Below are 19,915 nucleotides of genomic sequence, written 5' to 3' on the forward strand. Positions count from 1 at the left end.
ATATACTAATGACTATATCTTCAGTTTGGTGTGATATATCAGTAAAAGTACGATTATTAAACGGCTGTCCATAAATTACGTTTGCATTTTTCTTGAAATTTTTACTCCTCTTTTCCCTCTACTCCCAGTTTGTCCAAGTTTCCGTAACCCTTCCCCTCTTCGAATTCCAATAAAACTCAACCCCTCTTAAAACCTTTATCATTTTATGAATGATAGATAACAAGTAGAAATGAAACATATAAGATATAAACCATAATAAAATGTATAAACTGTATCAACTTTAATGAAATAAACGGACGTCTACTGAAGCTCAACCCCTCCTTTCCCCTTGTCTTGAAAAAAAGGAGGAAAAACTATTCTTGGGGAAGAATAAAATGCGTGTAGTTTTTAAAGTAATGAAAACTTTAAAAGATAAATGAATAATTTTAATGCTTTTAAATTTTTTTATTTAAAAAATTACTTATATTGTTTTATGTCATATTAAACTACTTTTCGTCATTTATTCATAAGTGCGGCCCTACAGTTTTGAAAAAAAGCTTAAGGGGCTTTAGGGCTCTAGTCTGCCACCTGAGACGTTATCAAACGACATTTGGCGACGTCACGATCGATTCATGTCACTATAGTAAGCACAAATCAAACATCAGCTAGTTTGCAAGTCGGTTGAGTGACGGGAACAGTTACGATTTCATAAAGTCGCCGGTTCCGGGCTAAACTTCCGCATTTATTTAGCCGATAGGAACGCACGGTACAGTACAAATCGGAGTTGCCAGCAGAGTTCTTTAATAATAAGGCGGAGAAGCTAGTAACTGCCGGGCAGCTCCAAGGTCTATATAAGAAAGTCAGGACACGCGTAGTGGAGCCGTCATTTTGGAAATTTTTGAGTCGCATGTTTAAAACAAACTCGTACGAGCAGTCAGTTTTATATGACATTAATTAAACTAATTTATGCAATTTTAGTTAAATTAATGTCGTATAAAACTGACTGCTCGTACAAGTTTGTTTTAAAAACATGAGACTCAAAAATTCCTAAAATGGCGGCTCCAGTACGCGTGTCCTGACCTTCTTATATAGACCTTGGGCAGTTCAAACTAACGATTAATTTTTTGGACGAACGTAAAAATATATCTGAAATATATTCTATCTTCTCTTTTTTGATACATTTAACTCATAAAATTCTTGTAAAAATCGTAAGGTTATTCTCGCTAAATTATGAAAACAAATATCACCTGGACTGGATTAGAAACAGTTTAATATCGTTTGTCGACTTAAAGAGAGAAATAAAATTTACGTTCAAGAGTTTAAAAAGTGTTTTTCGCGCGTTTTACTACAATTATTACTAATTATACCGTAAACTTTCTGTTGCTGGCACAAAACGAATGCCAAGTTTCAAAATACGAATAAAATAGAAATTGTCGGGCTCTGAAATTTTCACTTTCCATGTATTTTATTTGTTTGTGAATTGCGACGCTTCCGACGTATATTTATGTGTAAGGTGCTGTACGTGCTGGATTGGCATCGACATTTTGTAATATATTTTAGAAAAGCGTTTATTTTGGGAATTAATTTCAGTTTTTAAAATACTCCTTTAACGGAAAGACAAGCAACGATCCAAACAAAAGAATAATTATTAGAACAGTGTATATTGCATTTGAACTTAATTCTACATTAATGAAGAAAACTTTTTTATAAAGTAATATAATTTCTCATAATCTTAATATACCCGTCCGAAGGAGGAAAAACCATAAAGCATTTAAGAAATAAAAACATTTTCGAGCGCAATAACAAACAATAAATTATTTATAATTATTATTTCTGGAATTTTAACGTAAAATATTAATATGTGTTTGTAATAGTGATAACATTTAACGAAAAATGAAATTTATAACTCTTTGTGAAAAACGAACAGTTGGCAATCCTGTTTAAAAGTGAAATGTAGGTTGGCAACACGGTTAATTGTTGTCATCTGTTTTTATGTTGATGGTCGATGTTTGAAAAGAGTAGTTTTTAGTAAATCGAACGAGAAGAAATGAATGATGGCCGACCAAGAGAACGAAGAAACAGAACCAAATGAAGTAGAAGAAAACACTTCGCCCGTCGAAAATGGCAACAAAGAACAGAAGGATAAACAAGTGAATATCTCAACTGACAAAAGTAAATAATTTATGTCAAATTTCAAATTCTCTACATATTTGCATTACGATCTATCCCAAGAAACACTAAAAATGATATGATTCGAGCCCTGAATGAGGGGTTTTGCATCCCTCAGAATTGTAGACCCCTATAAACCATACTTGTTACGGTACGTGTGACTCTTTGCAAGATAATCGCTTCCAAAGGTCGATATACTGCCCGTTCTCCGTGCTCTGCGTATTCGGGGCTCGTCGTCGCTTGTCTTCACCGACACTGTTTTAATTGTATGCTTTGGTGCCGGCAATGGTTGGCACCCTGGCACCCGGATGGGGCAGGCCTCTGCACCTTTCCAAAACTATATAATGTCTAGTACTCCGTCAACAGTCGAGCGGGCTACTTGAAGCCGGCATGGTCACGTGGATAAATAGTTAAATGTGATGGTCTTGGAGGCGCGACACGATTCTCAGTCTTGTGTAATCTGATTTTGAGAGATTGTATCTTGCCGAGGGTTGCTCGTAGAGGTATGGTTCCTGTGACGTTTTTCTCTCGTGGGTGTGCTCTGAGGCTCTGATGAGGTCCTGACCGTCTCATTTGGAGCTTGAATTGTACCCAAAAAAATTTATGTAATGAAAACTTCCTTGTGGTTTATTCACATTTTAAGGTGGAGTTTCATAGTTTGTTTTAATTAAACCTAAATTCGTTAATACTATAACAGACAAAATATTCTGTAAACAAATTTAAGTTGCATTTTTGGTTGAATCTCAAATTTTCTATATATGTGGAATTCGACTGTAGAATATGATATGGTTGAGCAGCGTGTTAAATTTAAATATGAAATCGTGTTCTGTGTGTTGGACTGCATCTGGTTGAAGGGTGTCTCACCCGGTAAAGTGGCTTGCCGGATGAAAACTGGCAAAGTGGTCCATTTCGAAGAAGTGGAACACATTGTTGGTTTGGGCGTTTGGCTGCTTTGCTGGACGACTCGCTTGAAATCTTGCGACTTGAAAAAGAATGAAAAGAATGTTTTGCACTACATTGCTGGCCGGAAACTGTGTCGACTTTCTGAAGGATCTCGAGTTTTATTCCAAACCGAATCATCGTAATTGTCATGAATGATGTTAGAATGTTATTCGTCTCTTTTGTCTAAACTGGCTGACTTCGTTTATTGCGACGACTAGTCTGTTTATTGTAAGATACGTTTTAATGCACAAAATCCTAAAGAAAGCTAAATTGAGTAATATATTATTGTCAACTGAAATCAAATTTATTGACATATAGAATAAAATGGAAAACTGTAGATTACAAAAATATGCTAGTAGGAAAGAGTATGGAGTCTGCCTGTTTGTCTCTCCCTGCATTTGTATTTATAATATAACAGCTATAATATACTTTCAATAATTTACATTATGTTATGATCCTCTTTACTAAAGCTAGAAATTAGTTATAGTTTACAAATTTAGATCAATTTTGACTTTTTGAGTTAGAATCCCATATTCGGATATAGAAAACATTTAATTTAATAATTAAATGTTATAAGTTAATAAGATATTTAGGGTGTACTATAGATTACCCCCTATGGAATTTCAGGACTTTGATTATATATTGGAACTCAGGGGACCGAGACGAGTTCAACGGTACCCTATTTTTGGACCGGAGATGAAAAATAAAAAAGTTGTTATACTTTTTCACTTACCATACTTTTTTAATGCTCTCATGAAGACGGCACCATAGTTGCTAGTACTGCCACCTTGCGGTAAAGTCTGCAAACCATGACGTCGGACTATGGTCATCTCCAGTAGGGTTAAACACGCGATACGAGAGCGGAGAGAGTGACGCGACTTCCGATGATTGCACGATTGCCATTTCGGTTAATGTTACTTATGGCAGCGAACGTGGCGGCCGTTTCGATTGTTCATGCTCTCGACTGACCTCCCGGAGGGGAGCTGCCGGCAGGCCGCCATGTGCTAAACGTCACTAGTTATTGATTCACGGTAGTTATTGAACAAAGTAAAAAAAGGGGGGGAAACGTCTACTAAAGGCAATTTTAACGGCAAGCAACGTGACTCTCGATTGCGATAGCGAGGCCGACTTAGCGGAGAGATCGACACAACTCCCTATCATCGCGCGATTGCCGGAAGAAAGTATGATAACTTTTTATTTTTTGTCTTTGGTCCAAAAGTAGGGTATTGTTGAACTCGTCTTGGTCCCCTCAGTTCAGATATATACTCAAAGTCCCAAAATTCCATAGATAGTAATCTATAGTATCCTCGATATTTAGAACATATATTATGAAAATAAAACAATATTCAATGATATTGAACAAGGTTTTTTTGTTTTGAATGAATTATTTATATGGCAGCTACTTATCAGCAATTTGCTTTTGTTATTTTCTTAATTTTATGAATAACAAAAATATAAAAAATATACAATAAAAATATTATAATGTGTTATTCTGTAATAGAGTAAAGAATAAGTGGAATTTTTGGCATAAATTTTATTATATAACACCTGCTTTTACACTTTTAAAGTAAGATCCTTTTGCGCCTGCACACTTCTGTCAGTACTTATACCACTCGTCAACATAGTTCTGGAAACCATATTTTTTATGTCTGATGGCTTTTCTCATTGTGGCTTTCTGTGGCTTCCTTCCATTCTGTTGGTTATTAGAATCTGTATCCCTTCAACTTTTCTTCTGTCTTAGGGAAGAGAAAAAAAATCAAGGGAGTGAGATGGAAAAATACTGTTACAACCTTCTTGTATTACAGATATTTACTGACCAGAAATGTCTGCTGGAAGCACTTAAAGCCCTTAAAGATGTGACAAAACATGGCTTCTGCTTCTGCTTAAGTATTTAGCTGCAGAAGTTGCTCTTATTTTGAAGGTAGTCATTTACTGTATATAATCATACCTTGGTTTTCGAACAAATCAGTACACGAACAGAATTTCGAACCCTTGATTGCACTGGTTGCCAAACAAGCTACTCAGAAAGAGCTGGCCAAAGCTCTCTATACTTCCTATGTTAAAGTAAGATGACGGCCCGAATAGTCAACAAGACTACGGATTTGAAGTTATTGGCATCGAGATCACCTTGTGACATTAGTTGTCATGACATAAATCATCAATGACATTGCTATTTAACTTAGATTTGAATGCATATGTGGAAAGATACTACTACTATTGTTTGATATGCACTGCAGGTGAATTTTAAATCAAATTAATTAATAAAAACTGTATTAATTGACTTTCTCACAAACATACCCTCAGCAGTAATGTAAATCACATACAACACCTTATTTTGCCAAGGAAAACATTTAATAATCATGAATATTTTAATTATTTTTCTGTTAATTGACATTCATGTAATAAATGGCATCCAAGAATTCATGTTTAAAGGTGCTTAAGTCAAATTAAATAACAAAAATTTATTTTATATAATACTGTATTATATTATATATAATATTACATTGCATTTGTGGACATTTTATGCATAAAATACAGCTAAAAAGATTTTAAAAAAAAAGGCTTTATTATTGGGATCAGATACAGCTTAATTCATTTTATAGTTTCTTATAGGAAATTTTATTCTGGTTTTAGAACAATTTTTAGGAACAAATTATGTTCAAAAACCAAGGTTTGACTAAATACTTTTACCGTTAGCATAATAAAAAATTTATATTGAAAGTTCAATATACTGTATTTTTGACTCCACCATATATTTCTATTTACATGGTGATTAATGTTTTTATTATACAATGAAGTAAAACAGTATCTTCAAACCAGTAAACCTCTTCAGCTTCCAGGAAAACATGTAAAGTGTAGCAATTCACAAACATTTTACATGTTTTGCTGGAAGCTGAAGAGATTTAGGTCTGAAGATATTACACATTTCCAGTGCTAATGAAGTATGTTTTAATGACTATCACTAATATAGTTGCTTTAATAAGTCAATTGATGAAGATGTACTTATTCAAATTCTTTATCGAGAGTTCAAGATAAAAATTTATTATCTACACCAGTTTTTTTTGATCACTGGTCTGCAGAAAAATATTTGATTGTATTGACACTAGCACACTTTATTATGGGCAACATTTAAGTAGTAATCTAGAGTTACCGTATGTATTTTGTTACATACAGTAACTCTAGATAAGCATATATAAGCATAATTTATAGTTGCATTTAATTACTGGTCCTTGTAAAATTATCCATTTTATGTGGACCAGTAATTAAATGAAACTCTGGTGATGAGAAAAAGGTTGTAAAACACTGATCTACACATATTATTAAGCTTAAAATATGTAATGTGTTTTTAAAGGAAATTATTGATTTGATGAACACATACATTGAGTTGTGTCTTCCAGAAGAATCAAGCTTAATTTTCATTTGAAGTATTCTCTTCTTCTTCTAGAGTAGCTTCTTGTAATATTTTTGAGCAGAAGAGAGTTAACAGATGACTTACGGACAGAAATAACTAGCTGATGAAATGTTTTATAATTAGGATAATATATTTTTGACAAAATATAAATCATTAATATTGCACTAAATATAAAGAAAATGTTTTTAATAATAATAATAAAAAACGATAATGAAAAATTATAGAAAAATTTCAAATTTTACTAAAATAACATTTTTGAGATGTGAATTTTCTTACAAGATTATCATGAGTTTATCATGCCTATACTGAGATGACCAAGCAAGGAGTGTGGCTGGAACAAATATGTTCAAATCTGAAAAACTCCTGATAATCAGATCCTCTTAGAATGTCAGTCACAAACATTTGCAGTCTTGGTCACGTGGCCATCATTAAAAATATGATTTTCAATACATTAAAAGTATTTTAACACGTTGACTGCCATCTACGAGATGACTCGTAGTTATTGTTTCTGCCCAGGACGCCACCTACGAGTTATATCGTAGTTTGTTTCCTTGCCATATTTGTGCAGCTACGATGTAATTCGTAGTATATCAGTGTAAATATGAATAGATAGCTTCAGGGGCAAGAACAAAAAATCAAGTTTGGCTTACATGAACAGAACATTTATTAATAAATGAACAGAAAATATAATCGTAAATAGTTTATTCAAAATCGAAAGCAAAACAATATTTTTATTGTTTGTGATAATTTTTAAAACAATCTTCTACGCAAAGAGCTGGCTTCTCAAGACAGATTGGACAGAAATAACGCGTTTCTCGCCGTTTTTTAGCTTTGGTACAAATTCGACATGGCTTTGTCAGATGTTGTTTTTTCTGAGTAGATGGGATACTCTGTAAATAGTGAAGCTTCTGCAATTTAATTTTTTTTGAAACTGGTTGAATCTCTTCTCCAATCAACGCTTTGACGAATGCTTCTCTAAACTTTATAAGTTTTATTTTAGAAGAAGTTGCTTTTTGAAAGAGTTTGTGCGCATTATGTATATATATTTCTATAATATGTAATGCAACCTTTTTGGGCCATCTAATAGTCTTTCTTAGAGCTGTGTAGTACGATAGCATTTGATCTGATTGTCAATGCCAGACATTCCATGATTATAATCTCGAATTATATTCGGTTTCATCGAACATTTTCCATTGCGATTGAACACCTCTACCATTTCAACAACGTGCATGTTTGAAATGGTAAGGACTTCTCGTTTGTCTTTCCATTTACATACAGTAACAGGACCATTTCGCTGCCAAATAAACTTCCCCATCCTCACCAAAAATTTTGTCAGATTCTGAATCACTTAGATTGGTGTAGTAATCAAGTTATTTTTTAGTCAGTGGTCTTTTCTTATCCATTTTGGGATATTTATACTTTGATTATAAAAATAAATAAAAAATAACACTCTCAAAAAAGACGTAAATGTGATGTGCTCGCCTCTATATCCGATTTATTACTAATGAATTTAGACGCACATCTCCGATTGGCTGTAGCGAAGTGACAGGACGAATCGTGTCTGTGCACGAATTAACTCGTAGTTTGGCTTTAGCGAAGAGCTTTCTGTTACATAAGCCAACTACGAGATAATTCGTAATACCTTTATTTTAAGAAAAACACATTCTATATGCTATTTGATTATTACTATATACTCTGATTAGAGTTTTTAATAATATAATATAATTAAATTAAGTTGGCGTTTTACAACAGAATCCTAAAAAGTCAAGTGGCATTAAAAGTATTTTAATTAACGATAATTTTATGTTTTTTGTATTTATAAAATCTATTTATTATTATTATTGTTTTCTCTTTCAAAGTTAACATTTTACTGAAAGCTACAGCAGATGCTCCAATCATGAAAAAAAAGAAGTGGGCCGTAGAATCAACACACAAGATAGGCTGGATTATTGAATTTATTCGTCGATACTTAAAATTAGAAGAATCTGAATCATTGGTAAATAATTTTATTTTTTACAATTATAATTATGAAAATTGAATTAGGTAATAGAGAACTTGCATGAACGTCATCTTGCATGATCAAATTGTCATCACTCCACCTTCTGTGCCATATTTGTGCCATGCTGTTTATGGTGGTGTATATAGTTTGGCTTGCATCTGGCATTTATCACATTTAGAAGATGGCAAAACATGCATTTTTACCAGGTTATTTAACAACTTGTACTGCTCAAGATGTCAACTGGTACAAAAGTAAAATTGTAATGTGTGATGAAGCTGATCTGTACGTAGATGACTTGAATTTGTGAATTTGTTCATAGATCATTTTAGTTCATGACTGATGATAGAACTTGGAGACACCTTCTCTTAATAACCCAATTTTTAACATTAATCACATGACTTATCGTAGACGGCGTAACTTAACCATACAATACACTCAAAACACCTTATAGATAAGCAGCCGTGTTTATTAGGTACTAACTAACGTTTTCGGTCGTATTTAACAACCTTCTTCAGGAAAGAACATCAAAAAATCAAACAGAAAGACACTTTGTAGTAACGGACATGCGTTTGGAACGTTTTTTAAAATGCAATCTAAATAGAATTGCGTGCGCCATCTCTACATCGAAGAGCATTAAATAACACAAAAAACATGAGAATAAAGTAAAAGTAGATGAACAGTGAAATAATAATATGCTCCATGGAGACATAAATAAAAATAAATACAAATAAAAAATACAAATATAAAATACGGTGCAGGCCGAGCGGCTCACATAACAGAGGGAAAGGAGGAGGATAGGAGCTGTGCGGAGATTATAACGTACGGGTTCAGTCCTTGAGTAGGCTTCTGCATATCCGCCTTTCTGACGTTTACGTGCCTCCTGAGTGCCATGCCGCAGATACTTTACTAGCCTCTCGGAAGTTTATGGATTGTCCTTTCTGGCTAGCTTTGCAGATGTGCCATGCCTCTGTATAATGGAGGTGCTTTATGTTACGGACTGTTTGTATTAATTTTGCTTGGGCCCATTCAGCTTGGACTTCCTGGGGATCTGCTAGGACATAAGTCGCCAACGCTGTACAAGGCTGTTCGTTTCTTATGTTTCTCTGATGTTCCGCCATCCTTTCCTTGAGTGTTCTTCTGGTGGCTTCGATGTAAAATAATTTATTCTGCCTCCGTGCGTCCGTAATCGGGATTTTGTAAACTCCCGAGAGGGAGTAGGTGTCCGGGGCGTCTTTATCAGCTCTTAACATCTGGTATATAGTGGGATTCCGTTTGTATATTATTCTTTTGTTTGTAGCGGTTCCTATACGTCTATATATGTTGCTCAGTGCCTCACTGTAGTCCACTAACGTAAACTCCTCTGTATTTAGGAAGTTTTGCCTCTTATTGCGTGTCATGGTCTGGCTAGTGAGGGCTTTATGACTGATCCCGTGTTTCTTAGCTAGCTTAATGATGTACTTTATCCTCATTCTCTACAGTGTGGCACTGAGCAACATATATAGACGTATAGGAACTGCTACAAACAAAAGAATAATATACAAACGGAATCCCACTATATACCAGATGTTAAGAGCTGATAAAGACACCCCGGACACCTACTCCTTCTCGGGAGTTTACAAAATCTCGATTACGGACGCACGGAGGCAGAATAAATTATTTTACATCGAAGCCACCAGAAGAACACTCAAGGAAAGGATGGCGGAACATCAGAGAAACATAAGAAACGAACAGCCTTGTACAGCGTTGGCGACTTATGTCCTAGCAGATCCCCAGGAAGTCCAAGCTGAATGGGCCCAAGCAAAATTAATACAAACAGTCCGTAACATAAAGCACCTTCGTTATACAGAGGCATGGCACATCTGCAAAGCTAGCCAGAAAGGACAATCCATAAACTTCTGAGAGGCTAGTAAAGTATCTGCGGCATGGCTCTCAGGAGGCACGTAAACGTCAGAAAGGCGGATACGCAGAAGCCTACTCAAGGACTGAACCCGTACGTTACAATCTCCGCACAGCTCCTATCCTCCTCCTTTCCCTCTGTTATGTGAGCCGCTTGGCCCGCACCTTATTTTATATTTGTATTTTATTTTTATTTTAATGTCTCCACGGAGCATATTATTATTTCACTGTTCATCTACTTTTACTTTATTCTCATGTTTTTTGTGTTATTTAATGCTCTTCGATGTAGAGATGGCGCACGCAATTCTATTTAGATTGCATTTTAAAAAACATTCCAAACGCATGTCCGTTACTACAAAGTGTCTTTCTGTTTGATTTTTTGATGTTCTTTCCTGAAGAAGGTTGTTAAATATGACCGAAAACGTTAGTTAGTACCTAATAAACACGGCTGCTTATCTATAAGGTGTTTTGAGTGTATTGTATGGTTAATCACATGAAAGCATACAAATCATTTGAAGTTCATAATTTTGTAACAAGTGACTGGATTGATCCAAAGATTTTGGAGACTAGTTCTTTACAACAAACTTATCTTAGCAAGATATCTTTAAGTGCATTAAAACTGTAGCACTAGGTCATTGTATTGTTGTACTGACTAAAAATCTATCAACCAGTTGCTTAACTTTCCTGTTACATGCGTGTGGAACTATCTGTTATGGTATTTTAGTAAAAAAATTTTTATAGTTTCAATTATTATAAAATATAAAAATTTGTTTAGTAAAATATCATAACAGGATATTTTACTAAAGATAGCTCCACATGCAGTTTTAAATGTAACAGGAAAGTTAAGTAACGCGATGGATTTTTAGTCAGTACAACAATACAACGACTAGTACTAAAGGAAAAAAAATACAGATGAGTTTTATTAAAAAATTATAAATGCTAATAACAAGTAAAATCATCATTAAGTCCGACCATACTTGAGATATGTCACACAACTCCCTCTATCTCCCTCATCCCCTTGATCTTTTAGACTTACTTAGAGAACAAAAAGACTTAAATTATCTAATAAAACATTTTACATTTTATTTACAACTATTTATTAAAGCAAATGTAAACCTGTGATTACAAAAAAAAATTTTTCATTTTTTTGGTTACTCTCCATTCTGTTATAACATTACCTGTATCAGGAAAGCCATAAACGGAAACGTCACAAATATGGTGCTGGCCAAAATGCACGTGCACAATCACATACATCTGGCACCCTGATATGTCACATGCAAGTTGTCTATATAAGTATTAGATCTGATTATTTGTACAAATAAAATTTTTAGTATGTACATTAAGAAATTATAATTTAGTAGAATCTTGTGGACTGAGGATATTTGATACAATAATAAATTTGGGTAACACAGAATGTATAGCAATTTATTATATGAACTGAATTAAGATATGCAAACATATATTTTGTACTCTAGATTTACTTAGAGAACAGAAAGACTTAAATTACCTAATAAAACATTTTACATTTTATTTACAACTATTAAAGCAAATGTAAACCTGTGATTACAATAAATATTTTTTTCATTTCTTTTTTAAGTTAACAATTTCATATTTCTATGAGAAATCATTAGAATAAATAGTGGCATAGCTAAGATTTGTACTATCTCTTACGCAATTTGTCTCAGATAATGTGGAACCCCAGATAAATAGGTGTCAATCAATTAGGATTCAACTGTATATATTTCTTGTGTCAGATAATTGTTCAGTGTTTCTTGATCTTGTGTTTTAGAATAAGAATACAGTATTTGATATCAACAAAGTAATATTGTAGGATTAACTGGTTTTTACTTGTTGGATCATAAATTGCTGTATTTCTACATAGGTCTAACTATGAATATCTTAGAGATTCTCTTTATGATCTCTTGAAACAGTTTGTAATATTTAAGGTATTTATAATTTATTTACAACATGAATTCTATTATTCATAGTGGTGTATTGGAAGATATCCTATAGATCAGTCATGGCCAACAAATTGATTACTGTGTTATTTTTGTTCGATCACAGATCATATGGCCCATTAAAACATGAGAAACACTCATAATTTCAATAGGAAAGTTAAAACTAAACTATTTGTGGATTTTATAAGGTTATATGAATGCTATTATTAATAATTGGTCTGCAATTTTTTTAAAATTGCAGCCCAATTATTAAATTAAATTTCCCGTGCCTGTGTACATGTCTGTCTGTCCTTCCTTAATCTCTAGAACATAGTTAGATAGATGATAGTCGAGATTCAGATATGGAAAGCTTAGAAGCAGGAGGCCCCGATTAATTATATACAAACTTCTGATCCAAATCGGAAGTCGTTATTTCAATTAAAAAATTTTTCCCTGAACATAGATAACTGGCACAACTCTATTGATAAAAGGAAAAGTATGATGCACAGAGGCAAGATGATACTTAAAAATTTGAGAAATATTGTGATAAAAAATTGCAGCCTGGCATTGTGACGATGTCACAATAAATAATCGCTCATTAAATGTTAAGTAATTTGGCCTAGAGATAGGCAATAGGCACTATGTCTGGATAAATTTAATACAGTCAAACTTCTGTTTTCGAACTTAACTCATTCCTAAAATTTGTTTAAAAACTGATTTGTTCTCAAACTGAAACAGATTTTCCCACAGGAAAGATATAATATGGAATAATTCATTCCTGACCCCTAAAACAAAGTTTTTTTTTTTTAGCTGTGTTTCATGCTTAAAAATTCTTACAAATGCAGTATAATATTATATACAATATAATATTGTCTATATCTATATCTGTTTTATGTGTGTATTAAAAGCAAAATGTTGTCACTGCCAACTGAAACTGAAATCATCACTTTACAAAAAAGTGCTATAGAGACTCAACTCTGCCTGGATGAAATACGGTATAATCAAAGTAATCATGATAGATAACGAGAACTTTATCCACACTTTCCGAAATATTATGTTTCAATTGCTTTGATATAATTAACCAGTTTTAATTATTATTTTATTATTTTTAGTTTTAATTAACTGGTTACCTATTATTAATAAATATTAAATTAAATATTTAATATGTAATATTATATTAATAAATTTTTTATTTAATTTGAGTTAAGCATCTTTAAACAGATTTGTGGATATCATTTATATTATGCAATTACTGCAACTGTTATTAATTAATTTGATTGAAATTCAACTGCAACATGTACTGAAAAACAGAAGTAGTATCTTACCTGCATGCACATTGAAATCTAATTTGAATAGCATTGCCATTTATGGTTTGTGTCGTGATGTCTAATGATGCCAAGTGATTTCAGCACCACTAACTTATGAATTGGTAGTCGTGTCGTTGATTGGTCAGGCTGTCGGCTTTAACATTGGAAGTATAGGGAGTTCACTGTCTGTGTGTCTCTAATCTGTGATCGGCTCTTGCTGAATTAGTGTTGCCATCTTTTTAAAATTGCTGACCTGGATGGCAGGTCAGGTTTGTTTGAACAGAAGTCCCTGAGGCATGTGCAATGTTATTTTACCATGCGAAGAATAATGTGCACACCAGTTCTAAACCAGTTAGGGACTTGTGTAGGAGCAACTTAAATTAAGAAATGACTTAGCTTTAAAGAGCTGAAAAGCAAAAATAAAAAAAGGGGGGGTCAACAGGTTGCAGCATACATCAGCATAAGATGGAAAATTAACTTTCGGTGAGAGTGTGAAGTCTTTTGCTGTTAAAATAAAGTAAATTTATAAAAATATTTGCTAATACTTTGTTTCATCATAATTTCACAATTTTTATGAAATCCCAGACAAAATTAATTGTTAACCTGGACAATGAATTAAAAACCGGATTGTCTGGGTGAAAACCAGACTGGTGGCAACACTATGCTGAGTACATTGTTTGGCAATCAAGTTATTGTATGGCCAACTGGGCCAAGTATAGTGTTCAAAATTTTGTTTGAAAAGTGAGGCATTCGAAACTTGAAGTTTGACTGTAATTATAATTAAATTAATATTTAATAACTAACTTAGAAGATTCTGGAAGAAAAGAACTGGCCTGAAGTGGGACTCAAACTTGTAACTCTCGCATACCATGTGGTTGCTTTGCAAGTTACACTGCCTGGACCAACATCGTATCTTTGCTTTCAGAGCTATTAATTTAGATATAACCATATTGGTTACAAATAGTGCCAAAATGTCGAAAGTCCAGTAACTCTTAGAAATTATCAGTAAATAAAACATTTACCAGTATTGATGGGCAAAATTCTGAAATCCCTGATAAACTGCCCACATTTTGGAATTTACCAATCGGCTCAGGTGACAAAAAGTATTCATATGTAACTGTTGTTTGGTAATACAGTAGAGCATCGATTATCCAACCCCCGATTAACCGACTTATCGGTTAACCGATCGCGTTCTAGTCGGCAAATTCAAATGTCCGCTAGTGATGTGGCGCTACAATATTTGGTTATGTCTTGGCTACTTTAATATTATTTTTGTTAAATTTTTGCATGTTTTAGCTTGCAGCACTGGCTCGACCATGAAAGGGAGGCTAGTATTTAAATCAGGCCTAATACACTATACTAATAATGTATTTTTTCATACTTTTTGGTTATCCGACCGACCCCAGTCCCCAATTAAGTCGGATAATCGATGCTCTACTGTATATTTAAAAATTTAAATTAAGAAAAGGAAAATGTTATTGTAATGATTTTTATTTGATTTCTTAAAATAAATTTGGTGAGAAATAAGCAGTGTAGACAAATAAGTATTCTATCATACAACTTTTTTGTGTTTACACAAATCTTACTTTTAATGCTGCAGAATGAGTGACATAGTACATAGTGGATGTTATGAACTTTTAACTGAATTAGTGAATAAGAAGAAAGACAATTATTAGGTAACTAACAAACAATATAATACTCACATGAAAGATGCTAAACACACGACCAGTAAAAAAAAAATCTGTTTGCTATAAACATTTGAAGGAGTATGATGTTCTCAACATCAGAGGTATGAAGGAAAACTAATAGCACCAGTATCTGCTGGAAAATAAATTCTTTACTGTTTTGATGAACTGTTTAACATGATACATGAAGCCCACATTACTATCAATCATAGTTGAAGAACTCTGATTTATGGAACTGAATCACAGATATAAGAACATGAATGTTGAGTCTAATGTTATTTTTTTAGGAATATGCAAACCTTGTCAAAAGAAACAAAAGACACTGAAAAAGTATTGTGGTAAAACTCATCCTTCATAATGAAATGAATTCATGATGTCGGATTGACTTAATTGATATGCAAGCCAAACCAGAAAATTTAAATTATAATTATTAATTTAGATAAGAAGTGATGCCTAACGTCTACCTCTAGTAGCAAATTACTTAGTATTAATTATTAAAATTAGCAGATTTATAGCCCAAGTATTTAAGGCAATCACTTGGCTAAATATCAAGGATGATGAATTTTATGAACTTGGCACTAAGGCAGAAAACTGAAGTTATTATACACTAGGAGCCAACTTACATTGTGCAAAGAAATTTTTATCAGCATTGAAGAAGTAGGAAAAGAAGTTAATGTATAGGAAGTGGAACTAACTTTCATTGGAGGCCACAGGTTCAAAAAGTGCAGTTGTTTAAAAAAGCATTCAACAAAAAAAAATGTTTGTGCAAATCATCTTTGTTGAGCAATTCTAAATGCCATAATAGTCAATCTTGTTGCAACAAGTAAATTTTCTCTGTCATCACAAGAATTATTGTTCATATAAATTTGTTTAAAATTATAAAAATTTTTGTTTTACAGTGATCCAGTGTTTATTATAATTAGAACTCAATACACAGGGGTTTTTTTTTTTTTGCCAGAAGCCACTGGATTTTTAATCTGGAGACTAGAAACTACAGCCATACAAGTAACAAAAAGTAAAATATATTGTAATAAATAAAATTTAAAAAAAATTTTTTTAGTTTTAAAACAACATAGGCTACATGGCATGATAAAGTATTTGTTATTGATACTTCATTGCTTGTTGTTCTTTTGGTTGTATGTTCTTTGGAATTAAGCACCAAATTGCTACAGAGAACTTACCATACAGGAGCATTTTTTTTAATGGAAAAGGTAGGTTTTATTTTCTGTTTTTTGTAAAAGGAAATGCATTTCGGGCCGTATGTCCTTCTTTAGTCCTTATTAATTACATATAATGGTAAAACTATAATATAACTAATAGTGGTAACTGGAATAACTAAGTGTTACCCTATGTTTTTAACATTGTACTATAAGTTCATCGTAGCAATTTTGTGCTTAATGCAAAATATTTGTTATTAAAAATTTTGTCTTCTGAGGATAGGTATTTCCATTTTCTTAATTTATATTTGTAAGTATATTACCAAATGAGATACACATGAATACTTTTTTCACTCAAGCTGGTAAATCTGGTCATTTACCACTATCTCTTGGTAAAAGCCCAAAATGTGTGCATTTTATCAGGGATTTCAGAATTTTGCCTGTCAAAAGTCCAATAAAACCACAGCTGCCCTTATGCAGAATACAATATAATGACTGAGACAAATTAACTACATTAGAAAAACCAGGCATTTAGTTACAACACAAAAACAATGATGAAAAACTGATATATATTGGAGCCACAACTAGAAAATTGCAAAGCCTTATAATAGAGCACCAAGATGACATTTGTAATAATACACTTTCCCCAGAACTATCCAGAAGAGTTCTTGATCATTACTTGACACCCATGGAATGATTCTTCCATCCTAGTACAGTGTGTGGACTGCAACTGTTTATTTATCTGGAAAACATTATTTATTGAGAAATTGGAGCCATATAATAGAACCATTCTAGATCTCCCAAAAATATGGATTTCACTATTTAAGAATTTTTTTTTTTAAATCTTAGCTGCTAATATTTTTCAATCTTTGTTTGATTGTTGATTAACCCTTATCTGGATAAGGTGAGTTCATTAGACTCTTTTCAAGATATTAAGTTTTTTATTTCATTTTTTATTTAAGATTACAACTTGCTGCTTTATGTATTTGTCAATTTATGTTTACAAAACATTATTCTAGAATCATAATGCCTTTTGTTTACACTGATCTAAAATAATATAAATAAAAGAAAATGTATCTTCAAACAGATAATGTGAATCCAATAGACTCACTGTGTCTGATATACATTTTTTTTTTATTGAGATTGGCAAAAAGCATTGTGCAGACTTTGATTGTTGTTGTTTCATGGTGCTGCTAGTGAATTACTATATTTTCAAGTTACTTGCTGCAAAATTATGTGTGTATCCATTTGAAATGTTTTTCATTCAAGATAACATCTGTCTCCATTGTTAGAATGTTTTTGCTTTATGTTATATCTGATCATGAACTGCAGGAATTTATACATAACCTCAATGATGATGAACAGAGAGTGTACTGGCAAAGTTGAGGAGGAAAATTATGAAGAGTATGATCATGACTCAAGAGTTATCAGATATTTCAGATATTATCATTTTTTGAATCTTAAGAGGATAATTAAGATTTGGGTACAATGGTAGGTAAGGATAGAACTACATGGTCTTCCATTTTATCTCCTCAAAAGAAAATTCATTTGCATGATATTTTTAGAGGTGCTTTACACAAAGTTGTTGTTCTACATGGAAAAGTAAGTTGTCAATATACTAGACATTTTCCACTTATTTTTTTACTTCTGACTCCTCCTACAAATTATTCACTTTATAAACTATGAAAAGAATATACAAGTAAACAGTAACCATTACCTAGGGTACCAATGGAATCCATCTGACATAATAGTAATTCCGGCATTTTTGTTCTTGTTACTGCAGGACATTTGAAATTCAATAACACAACTTACAAAGTGTTTTGGAGTTCTCCTACTTTCAGAGCTACTATGGGAATCTATTCATTCAAGGGTTTTTTGCAGTATGTTACATTTGATGATAAAAGCACAAGATTAGAGTGTGGTAAGAAACACAAGTTAGCTCCTATATGTTGTTAAAGAATTACAAAAGAAAAAGATGCTTTGTGTCCCTATGAACAAGTCTTGAATGCAAAAACAACATTCTGATGTGTATGACTAGCATACGCAGTGAACATTCAGTAAAGACACTTTTTTATCATACAGGTAAAGATAACTGCAAATAAAATTTATTGGCATAATATATTACAAAATATTAATAAGAAACATGTTTTATACTAATAATGTGACTCGAAATAACAATAACATTAAAGAAAAACATGTATCAATTCTCTGAGTGAATGGACTCGTGTATCATTTCATGAGTCCATTGGACTCGCCTTATCTTTTTATGTTATAAAAATATCAATAGCTTATCCGGACAAGGGTTAAATGTATAATTTGATAATGCACCATTTAAATTTTGTACGTTCCAATTAAAATATAATGTTAAATTAAAATTTATATCAATGTTGTAAAATTTGTTTTTGTTTTGCCTGAAGAAGACATTCTTTAAATTGTCAAAAGTAGTTGTGAGATATTTTGTATTTATTTTTGTGTTTTACTCATTGAAACTTTATGAACACCAATAGACAGTGCTCTTAATCGTTTATCTGGTAAGAAACTGGCATGAGAAGATAATTATTTCTGATGTAAAACCACTTTTCAGCAAAATGCATTTGTCATAAATCTCAGTACTACCATTCAAACCTTTAAAAATTCAGTACAGTTTTAATTTTCAAATGTTTTCAATCGTTTTAAACTCCTTGGGATAGAAAGAAACAAATTACAATTTAAAAATTTAGACTCCAGCTTTCATTTTTATATTTAAGTTGTAATAGTTTCTTTCTATCCCGAGGAAGGTCATTTAAGAGGACCAAAAACATTTGAAAATTAAGATTACACTGCATTTTTTAAAGGTTTGTGTGTAGTATTGTGTAGTAGTACCACAATACTACCATGTAAATGATGTAAAACCATCATTGGTAATAAATAATAGTAAATATTCTAACAAAAATGTTTGATTTCTCTAAAGTATTTGTTTAGTAAAACTTTTCCATGAAGCTCACATGATCATTTTTAAGATTTATAGAATTGCTATTTACTTTACTTTTATAATGGATAAGAAATAATAATTTATAGGAAGTAGATTTATTAATAAATGGTATAAAATATTTAAATATTAAGTAATTAAAAAGTTTTTTCCTTTATTAGTTTCTTTATGTAAATCAAGCTTTTGCACCTTCACCAGATCAAGAAGTTAGAAATATATATGAGGTATTATAAATCATTATATTGTACATATGTATATTACGTTGATTAATCGGAAACGTTTAAGTCAAATATCTGAAATTTATTAATGTTTTTCAGTGTTTCGGATCAGATGGAAAATTAGTGTTACATTATGCAAAGACGCAAGCTTGGGGATAATTCTGCAACCTCCTGTAAATAGGCAATAAGAATCTAGTCTTATGATTTTGTGTATTTTTTTAAATAAATTAGATTATAATTTTGTAA

At 32.3% G+C, this 19,915-nt stretch overlaps 1 protein-coding gene across 1 annotated transcript; it reads left to right on the plus strand.

Annotated features, from left to right (window-relative positions):
• The first annotated feature begins 1,929 nt into the window (after window positions 1-1,929).
• On the plus strand, window positions 1,930-19,915 carry Atg12 (Autophagy-related 12). The gene is made up of 4 exons (XM_067281080.1): window positions 1,930-2,151; window positions 8,362-8,498; window positions 19,613-19,675; window positions 19,769-19,915. Exons 1-4 carry the CDS (start codon window positions 2,031-2,033, stop codon window positions 19,826-19,828), a joined length of 381 nt encoding a protein of 126 aa, XP_067137181.1. The 5' UTR covers window positions 1,930-2,030; the 3' UTR covers window positions 19,829-19,915.

The sequence above is a fragment of the Centruroides vittatus genome, unplaced genomic scaffold (assembly GCF_030686945.1).
Source record: "Centruroides vittatus isolate TY-2023 unplaced genomic scaffold, ASM3068694v2 contig_904, whole genome shotgun sequence".
Lineage (NCBI taxonomy): Eukaryota > Metazoa > Arthropoda > Arachnida > Scorpiones > Buthidae > Centruroides > Centruroides vittatus.

Excerpts from the sequence above, each read along its gene's own strand:
- Atg12 (XM_067281080.1), top strand. The coding sequence starts at position 2,031 with ATGATGGCCGACCAAGAGAACGAAGAAACAGAACCAAATGAAGTAGAA. Across the intron at positions 8,499-19,612 it reads TAGAAGAATCTGAATCATTG|TTTCTTTATGTAAATCAAGC; the intron begins GTAAATAATTTT and ends TTCCTTTATTAG. Across the intron at positions 19,676-19,768 it reads AAGTTAGAAATATATATGAG|TGTTTCGGATCAGATGGAAA; the intron begins GTATTATAAATC and ends AATGTTTTTCAG.